Source organism: Coregonus lavaretus (genome assembly GCF_964263955.1).
Source record: "Coregonus lavaretus genome assembly, contig: HAP1_SCAFFOLD_7594, whole genome shotgun sequence".
Classification (NCBI taxonomy): Eukaryota; Metazoa; Chordata; class Actinopteri; order Salmoniformes; family Salmonidae; genus Coregonus; species Coregonus lavaretus.
Window position 1 is genome coordinate 10,001 of NW_028162513.1, and position 12,619 is coordinate 22,619.

Genomic DNA, 12,619 nt, shown 5'->3' on the forward strand with positions numbered 1-12,619 from the left:
AACCCCCTACAACATTACCCCTGTAACCTGTCCCTCTCTAACTCCCTACAACATTACCCCTGTAACCTGTCCCTCTCTACCCCCCTACAACATTACCCCTGTAACCTGTCCCTCTCTACCCCCCCCCCCAACATTACCCCTGTAACCTGTCCCTCTCTAACCCCCCCAACATTACCCCTGTAACCTGTCCCTCTCTAACCCCCTACAACATTACCCCTGTAACCTGTCCCTCTCTAACCCCCTCTACAACATAACCCCTGTAACCTGTCCCTCTCTAACCCCCCCAACATTACCCCTGTAACCTGTCCCTCTCTAACCCCCTCTACAACATTACCCCTGTAACCTGTCCCTCTCTAACCCCCCCAACATTACCCCTGTAACCTGTCCCTCTCTAACCCCCCCAACATTACCCCTGTAACCTGTCCCTCTCTACCCCCTCTACAACATTACCCCTGTAACCTGTCCCTCTCTAACCCCCTCTACAACATTACCCCTGTAACCTGTCCCTCTCTACCCCCTCTACAACATTACCCCTGTAACCTGTCCCTCTCTAACCCCCCCAACATTACCCCTGTAACCTGTCCCTCTCTAACCCCCCCAACATTACCCCTGTAACCTGTCCCTCTCTAACCCCCTCTACAACATTACCCCTGTAACCTGTCCCTCTCTAACCCCCCCAACATTACCCCTGTAACCTGTCCCTCTCTAACCCCCTCTACAACGTTACCCCTGTAACCTGTCCCTCTCTAACCCCCCAACATTACCCCTGTAACCTGTCCCTCTCTACCCCCCCTACAACATTACCCCTGTAACCTGTCCCTCTCTAACCCCCTCTACAACATTACCCCTGTAACCTGTCCCTCTCTAACCCCCCCAACATTACCCCTGTAACCTGTCCCTCTCTAACCCCCTCTACAACGTTACCCCTGTAACCTGTCCCTCTCTAACCCCCCAACATTACCCCTGTAACCTGTCCCTCTCTACCCCCCCTACAACATTACCCCTGTAACCTGTCCCTCTCTAACCCCTTCTACAACATTACCCCTGTAACCTGTCCCTCTCTACCCCCCCCCAACATTACCCCTGTAACCTGTCCCCCAAAACATAACACAGGTGTACCATGAGAGGGTTAACACCCACGCCTCCAGCTGTGAGTTTGACTACGGTCGCCACGGGGTTAAAGATATCTCCAAAGAGCTCCAGGGACTCCAGGAGCACCCGGCTGTCAGGCTACGCTTCACCAAGTGTTTCAGGTGGAATTCTAGATATTCAATTACAAAGCATTGTTGAAAATTCAGAAAAACATTATTTTTTTAGAGTTGAGTTTCCCCCTTAGTCTGCTTTGTGCTATTGGAAAAGCGCTATAAAAACCAATCCGTCAATGAATCAATTGTTCCTCTGTTTCAGTTTCGCCAGCGCCCGTGCAGAGGCGGCATACCTCACCCAGCGAGCACGCTTCTTCGGAGACAACGAGGGTCTGGACGATTACATGGAAGCGCGGGAGGGGATGCACCTAAAGAACGTTGATTTCCGGGAGCATATCCTAGCCTTCCCGGACCCCACCCGGCAACCGTGGTATTCCCGACCCCGGGTCTTCTGGCTAGCCTCAGCGTTCCTCCTCTCCTGGCCGCTCCGGGTCGTGTCTGAGTACCGCACGGCGTACGTACACTACCACGTGGAGAAACTGTTCGGAGAGGAGACGATCCGTGAGGACGGAGGAGGGGATGGAGTGACGGAGAACGGAGGAACGACGGGAGCAGAGAGGAGTGTCAACGGAGGGTCGAGCTACAGAGCCATATCGCGGGTGAACACCGTGGACATGACGGAGCTGGAGTGGCATATTCGCTGTAATCAGCAAATGGTTCCTTCATATTCCGAAGCTCTTCTCATGGACTTGGAGAGAGAGAGTAATGGAGGAGGAACTAACACCACCACCTCCTCCACACCCGGAGCTCCAGGCTCAGACCCCATCCAGGGGGGCATCCCAGCCGGTATGGCCCACCCAGTGGCCTTCTCCACGGCTTACCTCCTCCAGAGCTGCCCCCGGTGCCGGAGAACCACCTCCAGCTCCAGCCTACCGTCCAGGCTAAGGGCCCCGACGGGGAATCAAGCTCTGCTGAATGGCACCGTGGCTGGGATGAGGGCGAACGGCGTAGGGAGTGGTGGGGGAGGGCAGGGGGGAGGAGGGGGAGGGGGAGGAGGAGGAGGAGGAGGGAGGTTAGTGTTGAGTCGTAGTGGGTTCTCTCTAGGGAGACTAGGGGGAACACGGCCGAGACCGGCGAGTCTGTTTCACTCTCGTAGTATGGGGGGAGGACTGGGAGGAGGACGGGGGGAAGATGGGGGAGGAGGAGGGTTTCTGGGGATAGGGTCCCGGCAGGGTCAGGATGATGAGGAGAGTAGAGGAGTGCTGGAAGGAGAGGGGGATGAAGGAGAAGAGGAGGAGGAGGAGGAGGAGGGAGAGAGGGATGAGGAAGCAGAACAGGAGGGAGGAGGAGAGGTGGATGAGGGGATGAGGCAGGGAGAGAGGGATAGACCTCCGTCTTATCACGATGCCTTTTTCTTCCCGGTGTTGATCGTACACGGAGAGGAGAGCTGCCACGGTGGAGATGACGTGATGGACACAATAGTAAACTAACAGGGAAAAGAAAGGGATTAAAAGAAGAGATCCAATTTAAAAAGAGTGGTTGTCACAGTGGGACAGTGGAAAGACGGGATATGGTAGTACAGGACAAGAAAGAGGGGGATGTTGGAGAGTGAGAGAGAGATAGTGAAGTTTGCAGAAAAGGACCAAAATAATATGAGAGGGGGTAAGAGTAACATGGCACAGAGATATAGAGAGGTCAGATAATATGGCACAGAGATATAGAGAGAGGTCAGATAATATGGCACAGAGATAGAGAGAGGTCAGATAATATGGCACAGAGATATAGAGAGGTCAGATAATATGGCACAGAGATATAGAGAGAGGTCAGATAATATGGCACAGAGATATAGAGAGGTCAGATAATATGGCACAGAGATATAGAGAGGTCAGATAATATGGCACAGAGATATAGAGAGAGGTCAGATAATATGGCACAGAGATATAGAGAGAGGTCAGATAATATGGCACAGAGATATAGAGAGGTCAGATAATATGGCACAGAGATATAGAGAGGTCAGATAATATGGCACAGAGATATAGAGAGGTCAGATAATATGGCACAGAGATATAGAGAGGTCAGATAATATGGCACAGAGATATAGAGAGGTCAGATAATATGGCACAGAGATATAGAGAGGTCAGATAATATGGCACAGAGATATAGAGAGGTCAGATAATATGGCACAGAGATATAGAGAGGTCAGATAATATGGCACAGAGATATAGAGAGAGGTCAGATAATATGGCACAGAGATATAGAGAGGTCAGATAATATGGCACAGAGATAGAGAGAGGTCAGATAATATGGCACAGAGATATAGAGAGAGGTCAGATAATATGGCACAGAGATAGAGAGAGGTCAGATAATATGGCACAGAGATATAGAGAGGTCAGATAATATGGCACAGAGATATAGAGAGAGGTCAGATAATATGGCACAGAGATATAGAGAGGTCAGATATAGTTGAAGTCGGAGGTTTACATATACCTTAGCCAAATACATTTAAACTCAGTTTTTCACAATTCCTGACATTTAATCCTAGTAAGAATTCGCTGTTTTAGGTCAGTTAGGATCACCACTTTATTTTAAGAATGTGAAATGTCAGAATAATAGTAGAGAGAATGATTTATTTCAGCTTTTATTGCTTTCATCACATTCCCAGTGGGTCAGAAGTTTACATACACTCAATTAGTATTTGGTACCATTGCCTTTAAATGGTTTAACTTGGGTCAAACGTTTCGGGTAGCCTTCCACAAGATTCCCACAATAAGCTGGGTGAATTTTGGCCCATTCCTCCTGACAGAGCTGGTATAACTGAGTCAGGTTTGTAGGCCTCCTTGCTTGCACACGCTTTTTCAGTTCGGCCCACACATTTTCTATAGGATTGAGGTCAGCGCTTTGTGATGGCCACTCCAATACCTTGACTTTGTTGTCCTTAAGCCATTTTACCACAACTTTGGAAGTATGCTTGGGGTCATTGTCCATTTGGAAGACCCATTTGCGACCAAGCTTTAACTTCCTGACTGATGTCTTGAGATATTTCTTCAATATATCCACATAATTTTCCTTCCTCATGATGCCATCTATTTTGTGATGTGCACCAGTCCCTCCTGCAGCAAAGCACCCCCACAGCATGATGCTGACACCCCCGTGCTTCACGGTTGGGACGGTGTTCTTCGGCTTGCAAGCACCCCCTTTTTCCTCCAAACATAACGATGGTCAGCATCTTCACAAGGTCCTTTGCTGTTGTTCTGCGATTGATTTGCACTTTTCACACCAAAATACGTTAATCTCTAGGAGACAGAACACGTCTCCTTCCTGAGCGGTATGACGGCTGCGTGGTCCTATGGTGTTTATACTTGCGTACTATTGTTTGTACAGAGGAACGTGGTACCTTCAGGCGTTTGGAAATTGCTCCCAATGATGAACCAGACTTGTGGAGGTCTACCATTTTCTTCTGAGGTCTTGGCTGATTTATTTTGATATTCCCATGATGTCAAGCAAAGAGGCACTGAGTTTGAAGGTAGGCCTTGAAATACATCCACAGGTACACCTCCAATTGACTCAAATGATGTCAATTAGCCTATCAGAAGCTTCTAAAGCCATTACATCATTTTCTGGAATTTTCCAAGCTGTTTAAAGGCACAGTCAACTTAGTGTATGTAAACTTCTGACCCACTTGAATTGTGATACAGTGAATTATAAGTGAAATAATCTGTCTATAAACAATTGTTGGAAAAATTACTTGTGTCGTGCACAAAGTAGATGTCCTAACCGACATGCCAAAACTATAGTTTGTTAACAAGAAATTTGTGGAGTGGTTGAAAAACGAGTTTTAATGACTCCAATCTAAGTGTGTGTAAACTTCCGGCTTCAACTGTAATATGGCACAGAGATATAGAGAGGTCAGATAATATGGCACAGAGATATAGAGAGGTCAGATAATATGGCACAGAGATATAGAGAGGTCAGATAATATGGCACAGAGATATAGAGAGGTCAGATAATATGGCACAGAGATATAGAGAGGTCAGATAATATGGCACAGAGATATAGAGAGGTCAGATAATATGGCACAGAGATATAGAGAGGTCAGATAATATGGCACATAGATATAGAGAGGTCAGATAATATGGCACAGAGATATAGAGAGGTCAGATAATATGGCACAGAGATATAGAGAGGTCAGATAATATGGCACAGAGATATAGAGAGAGGTCAGATAATATGGCACAGAGATATAGAGAGGTCAGATAATATGGCACAGAGATATAGAGAGGTCAGATAATATGGCACAGAGATAGAGAGAGGTCAGATAATATGGCACAGAGATATAGAGAGGTCAGATAATATGGCACAGAGATATAGAGAGGTCAGATATAGTTGAAGTCGGAGGTTTACATATACCTTAGCCAAATACATTTAAACTCAGTTTTTCACAATTCCTGACATTTAATCCTAGTAAGAATTCGCTGTTTTAGGTCAGTTAGGATCACCACTTTATTTTAAGAATGTGAAATGTCAGAATAATAGTAGAGAGAATGATATTTCAGCTTTTATTGCTTTCATCACATTCCCAGTGGGTCAGAAGTTTACATACACTCAATTAGTATTTGGTACCATTGCCTTTAAATGGTTTAACTTGGGTCAAACGTTTCGGGTAGCCTTCCACAAGATTCCCACAATATGTTGGGTGAATTTTGGCCCATTCCTCCTGACAGAGCTGGTGTAACTGAGTCAGGTTTGTAGGCCTCCTTGCTCGCACACGCTTTTTCAGTTCTGCCCACACATTTTCTATAGGATTGAGGTCAGGGCTTTGTGATGGCCACTCCAATACCTTGACTTTGTTGTCCTTAAGCCATTTTGCCACAACTTTGGAAGTATGCTTGGGGTCATTGTCCATTTGGAAGACCCATTTGCGACCAAGCTTTAACTTCCTGACTGATGTCTTGAGATATTTCTTCAATATATCCACATAATTTTCCTTCCTCATGATGCCATCTATTTTGTGATGTGCACCAGTCCCTCCTGCAGCAAAGCACCCCCACAGCATGATGCTGACACCCCCGTGCTTCACGGTTGGGACGGTGTTCTTCGGCTTGCAAGCACCCCCTTTTTCCTCCAAACATAACGATGGTCAGCATCTTCACAAGGTCATTTGATGTTGTTCTGGGATTGATTTGCACTTTTCACACCAAAATACGTTAATCTCTAGGAGACAGAACGCGTCTCCTTCCTGAGCGGTATGACGGCTGCGTGGTCCTATGGTGTTTATACTTGCGTACTATTGTTTGTACAGAGGAACGTGGTACCTTCAGGCGTTTGGAAATTGCTCCCAATGATGAACCAGACTTGTGGAGGTCTACCATTTTCTTCTGAGGTCTTGGCTGATTTATTTTGATATTCCCATGATGTCAAGCAAAGAGGCACTGAGTTTGAAGGTAGGCCTTGAAATACATCCACAGGTACACCTCCAATTGACTCAAATGATGTCAATTAGCCTATCAGAAGCTTCTAAAGCCATTACATCATTTTCTGGAATTTTCCAAGCTGTTTAAAGGCACAGTCAACTTAGTGTATGTAAACTTCTGACCCACTTGAATTGTGATACAGTGAATTATAAGTGAAATAATCTGTCTATAAACAATTGTTGGAAAAATTACTTGTGTCGTGCACAAAGTAGATGTCCTAACCGACATGCCAAAACTATAGTTTGTTAACAAGAAATTTGTGGAGTGGTTGAAAAACGAGTTTTAATGACTCCAATCTAAGTGTGTGTAAACTTCCGGCTTCAACTGTAATATGGCACAGAGATATAGAGAGGTCAGATAATATGGCACAGAGATATAGAGAGGTCAGATAATATGGCACAGAGATATAGAGAGGTCAGATAATATGGCACAGAGATATAGAGAGGTCAGATAATATGGCACAGAGATATAGAGAGGTCAGATAATATGGCACAGAGATATAGAGAGGTCAGATAATATGGCACAGAGATATAGAGAGGTCAGATAATATGGCACATAGATATAGAGAGGTCAGATAATATGGCACAGAGATATAGAGAGGTCAGATAATATGGCACAGAGATATAGAGAGGTCAGATAATATGGCACAGAGATATAGAGAGAGGTCAGATAATATGGCACAGAGATATAGAGAGGTCAGATAATATGGCACAGAGATATAGAGAGGTCAGATAATATGGCACAGAGATAGAGAGAGGTCAGATAATATGGCACAGAGATATAGAGAGGTCAGATAATATGGCACAGAGATATAGAGAGGTCAGATATAGTTGAAGTCGGAGGTTTACATATACCTTAGCCAAATACATTTAAACTCAGTTTTTCACAATTCCTGACATTTAATCCTAGTAAGAATTCGCTGTTTTAGGTCAGTTAGGATCACCACTTTATTTTAAGAATGTGAAATGTCAGAATAATAGTAGAGAGAATGATATTTCAGCTTTTATTGCTTTCATCACATTCCCAGTGGGTCAGAAGTTTACATACACTCAATTAGTATTTGGTACCATTGCCTTTAAATGGTTTAACTTGGGTCAAACGTTTCGGGTAGCCTTCCACAAGATTCCCACAATATGTTGGGTGAATTTTGGCCCATTCCTCCTGACAGAGCTGGTGTAACTGAGTCAGGTTTGTAGGCCTCCTTGCTCGCACACGCTTTTTCAGTTCTGCCCACACATTTTCTATAGGATTGAGGTCAGGGCTTTGTGATGGCCACTCCAATACCTTGACTTTGTTGTCCTTAAGCCATTTTGCCACAACTTTGGAAGTATGCTTGGGGTCATTGTCCATTTGGAAGACCCATTTGCGACCAAGCTTTAACTTCCTGACTGATGTCTTGAGATATTTCTTCAATATATCCACATAATTTTCCTTCCTCATGATGCCATCTATTTTGTGATGTGCACCAGTCCCTCCTGCAGCAAAGCACCCCCACAGCATGATGCTGACACCCCCGTGCTTCACGGTTGGGACGGTGTTCTTCGGCTTGCAAGCACCCCCTTTTTCCTCCAAACATAACGATGGTCAGCATCTTCACAAGGTCATTTGATGTTGTTCTGGGATTGATTTGCACTTTTCACACCAAAATACGTTAATCTCTAGGAGACAGAACGCGTCTCCTTCCTGAGCGGTATGACGGCTGCGTGGTCCTATGGTGTTTATACTTGCGTACTATTGTTTGTACAGAGGAACGTGGTACCTTCAGGCGTTTGGAAATTGCTCCCAATGATGAACCAGACTTGTGGAGGTCTACCATTTTCTTCTGAGGTCTTGGCTGATTTATTTTGATATTCCCATGATGTCAAGCAAAGAGGCACTGAGTTTGAAGGTAGGCCTTGAAATACATCCACAGGTACACCTCCAATTGACTCAAATGATGTCAATTAGCCTATCAGAAGCTTCTAAAGCCATTACATCATTTTCTGGAATTTTCCAAGCTGTTTAAAGGCACAGTCAACTTAGTGTATGTAAACTTCTGACCCACTTGAATTGTGATACAGTGAATTATAAGTGAAATAATCTGTCTATAAACAATTGTTGGAAAAATTACTTGTGTCGTGCACAAAGTAGATGTCCTAACCGACATGCCAAAACTATAGTTTGTTAACAAGAAATTTGTGGAGTGGTTGAAAAACGAGTTTTAATGACTCCAATCTAAGTGTATGTAAACTTCCGGCTTCAACTGTAATATGGCACAGAGATATAGAGAGGTCAGATAATATGGCACAGAGATATAGAGAGGTCAGATAATATGGCACAGAGATAGAGAGAGGTCAGATAATATGGCACAGAGATATAGAGAGGTCAGATAATATGGCACAGAGCTATAGAGAGAGGTCAGATAATATGGCACAGAGATATAGAGAGAGGTCAGATAATATGGCACAGAGATATAGAGAGGTCAGATAATATGGCACAGAGATATAGAGAGGTCAGATAATATGGCACAGAGATATAGAGAGAGGTCAGATAATATGGCACAGAGATATAGAGAGGTCAGATAATATGGCACAGAGATATAGAGAGAGGTCAGATAATATGGCACAGAGATATAGAGAGAGGTCAGATAATATGGCACAGAGATAGAGAGAGGTCAGATAATATGGCACAGAGATATAGAGAGGTCAGATAATATGGCACAGAGATATAGAGAGGTCAGATAATATGGCACAGATATATAGAGAGAGGTCAGATAATATGGCACAGAGATATAGAGAGGTCAGATAATATGGCACAGAGATATAGAGAGGTCAGATAATAAGGCACAGAGATATAGAGAGAGGTCAGATAATATGGCACAGAGATATAGAGAGGTCAGATAATATGGCACAGAGATATAGAGAGGTCAGATAATATGGCACAGAGATATAGAGAGGTCAGATAAAATGGCACAGAGATATAGAGAGAGGTCAGATAATATGGCACAGAGATATAGAGAGGTCAGATAATATGGCACAGAGATATAGAGAGGTCAGATAATATTGCACAGAGATATAGAGAGAGGTCAGATAATATGGCACAGAGATATAGAGAGAGGTCAGATAATATGGCACAGAGATATAGAGAGGTCAGATAATATGGCACAGAGATATAGAGAGGTCAGATATAGTTGAAGTCGGAGGTTTACATATACCTTAGCCAAATACATTTAAACTCAGTTTTTCACAATTCCTGACATTTAATCCTAGTAAGAATTCGCTGTTTTAGGTCAGTTAGGATCACCACTTTATTTTAAGAATGTGAAATGTCAGAATAATAGTAGAGAGAATTATTTATTTCAGCTTTTATTGCTTTCATCACATTCCCAGTGGGTCCGAAGTTTACATACACTCAATTAGTATTTGGTAGCGTTGCCTTTAAATGGTTTAACTTGGGTCAAACGTTTCGGGTAGCCTTCCACAAGCTTCCCACAATAAGTTGGGTGAATTTTGGCCCATTCCTCCTGACAGAGCTGGTATAACTGAGTCAGGTTTGTAGGCCTCCTTGCTTGCACACGCTTTTTCAGTTCGGCCCACACATTTTCTATAGGATTGAGGTCAGCGCTTTGTGATGGCCACTCCAATACCTTGACTTTGTTGTCCTTAAGCCATTTTGCCACAACTTTGGAAGTATGCTTGGGGTCATTGTCCATTTGGAAGACCCATTTGCGACCAAGCTTTAACTTCCTGACTGATGTCTTGAGATATTTCTTCAATATATCCACATAATTTCCCTTCCTCATGATGCCATCTATTTTGTGAAGTGCACCAGTCCCTCCTGCAGCAAAGCACCCCCACAGCATGATGCTGACACCCCCGTGCTTTACGGTTGGGACGGTGTTCTTCGGCTTGCAAGCATCCCCCTTTTTCCTCCAAACATAACGATGGTCAGCATCTTCACAAGGTCCTTTGCTGTTGTTCTGGGATTGATTTGCACTTTTCACACCAAAGTACGTTCATCTCTAGGATACAGAACGCGTCTCCTTCCTGAGCGGTATGACGGCTGCGTGGTCCCATGGTGTTTATACTTGCGTACTATTGTTTGTACAGATGAACGTGGTACCTTCAGGCGTTTGGAAATTGCTCCCAAGGATGAACCAGACTTGTGGAGGTCTACCATTTTCTTCTGAGGTCTTGGCTGATTTATTTTGATATTCCCATGATGTCAAGCAAAGAGGCACTGAGTTTGAAGGTAGGCCTTGAAATACATCCACAGGTACACCACCAATTGACTCAAATGATGTCAATTAGCCTATCAGAAGCTTCTAAAGCCATTACATCATTTTCTGGAATTTTCCAAGCTGTTTAAAGGCACAGTCAACTTAGTGTATGTAAACTTCTGACCCACTTGAATTGTGATACAGTGAATTATAAGTTAAATAATCTGTCTATAAACAATTGTTGGAAAAATTACTGGTGTCATGCACAAAGTAGATGTCCTAACCGACTTGCCAAAACTATAGTTTGTTAACAAGAAATGTGTGGAGTGGTTGAAAAACAAGTTTTAATGACTCCAATCTAAGTGTATGTAACCTTCCGGCTTCAACTGTAATATGGCACAGAGATATAGAGAGGTCAGATAATATGGCACAGAGATATAGAGAGAGGTCAGATAATATGGCACAGAGATATAGAGAGGTCAGATAATATGGCACAGAGATATAGAGAGGTCAGATAATATGGCACAGAGATAGAGAGAGGTCAGATAATATGGCACAGAGATATAGAGAGGTCAGATAATATGGCACAGAGATATAGAGAGGTCAGATAATATGGCACAGAGATATAGAGAGGTCAGATAATATGGCACAGAGATATAGAGAGAGGTCAGATAATATGGCACAGAGATATAGAGAGGTCAGATAATATGGCACAGAGATATAGAGAGAGGTCAGATAATATGGCACAGAGATATAGAGAGGTCAGATAATATGGCACAGAGATATAGAGAGGTCAGATAATATGGCACAGAGATATAGAGAGAGGTCAGATAATATGGCACAGAGATATAGAGAGGTCAGATAATATGGCACAGAGATATAGAGAGGTCAGATAATATGGCACAGAGATATAGAGAGATCAGATAATATGGCACAGAGATATAGAGAGAGGTCAGATAATATGGCACAGAGATATAGAGAGGTCAGATAATATGGCACAGAGATATAGAGAGAGGTCAGATAATATGGCACAGAGATATAGAGAGAAAGACAGAGCGAGACTTGCAGAAAGGACCAAAAGAATATGAGAGAGAGAGGGGGGGGGGGGGGGGAGAGAGTAGTTTTAAATGGAGGGTAGTAGACTGAACATTGGAATGTTTTCCAGATACAATATCTATGCAAGGATACTGTAGGAGGATGTTGTTTTCCAGATATCAAGGATACTGTAGGAGGATGTTGTTTTCCAGATATCAAGGATACTGTAGGAGGATGTTGTTTTCCAGATATCAAGGCTACTGTAGGAGGATGTTGTTTTCCAGATATCAAGGATACTGTAGGAGGATGTTGTTTTCCAGATATCAAGGCTACTGTAGGAGGATGTTGTTTTCCAGATATCAAGGATACTGTAGGAGGATGTTGTTTTCCAGATATCAAGGATACTGTAGGAGGATGTTGTTTTCCAGATATCAAGGATACTGTAGGAGGATGTTGTTTTCCAGATATCAAGGATACTGTAGGAGGATGTTGTTTTCCAGATATCAAGGATACTGTAGGAGGATGTTGTTTTCCAGATATCAAGGATACTGTAGGAGGATGTTGTTTTCCAGATATCAAGGATACTGTATATGGATGTTGTTTTCCAGATATCAAGGATACTGTATATGGATGTGTCCCAATTCCATATTGGTACCCTATTCCATATTTAGTGACGGGATGAGTTTCTCTGAAATAGGAAAACCAGAGGGCTGGTAAATATGTTTTCGGGGTACCTGGATGTCGCCTTCAGCAACGGGAGATCAGTGTGT

The 12,619-nt window shown here is 43.6% G+C and overlaps 1 protein-coding gene across 1 annotated transcript in view; it reads left to right on the forward strand.

The window, feature by feature from the left end:
• The window catches only part of LOC311119192 (transmembrane protein 151A-like), a gene marked incomplete at both ends in the record, with an annotated part of 9,835 nt that extends 7,200 nt beyond the window's left edge, over nucleotides 1-2,635 (forward strand). The window contains 2 exons of the mRNA XM_084193926.1: nucleotides 1,114-1,253; nucleotides 1,408-2,635. Of these exons, the coding sequence (XP_084050052.1) occupies nucleotides 1,114-1,253; nucleotides 1,408-2,635 (1,368 nt within the window). The remainder of the gene's footprint in view (nucleotides 1-1,113; nucleotides 1,254-1,407) is intronic.
• Nucleotides 2,636-12,619: the final 9,984 nt, after the last annotated feature.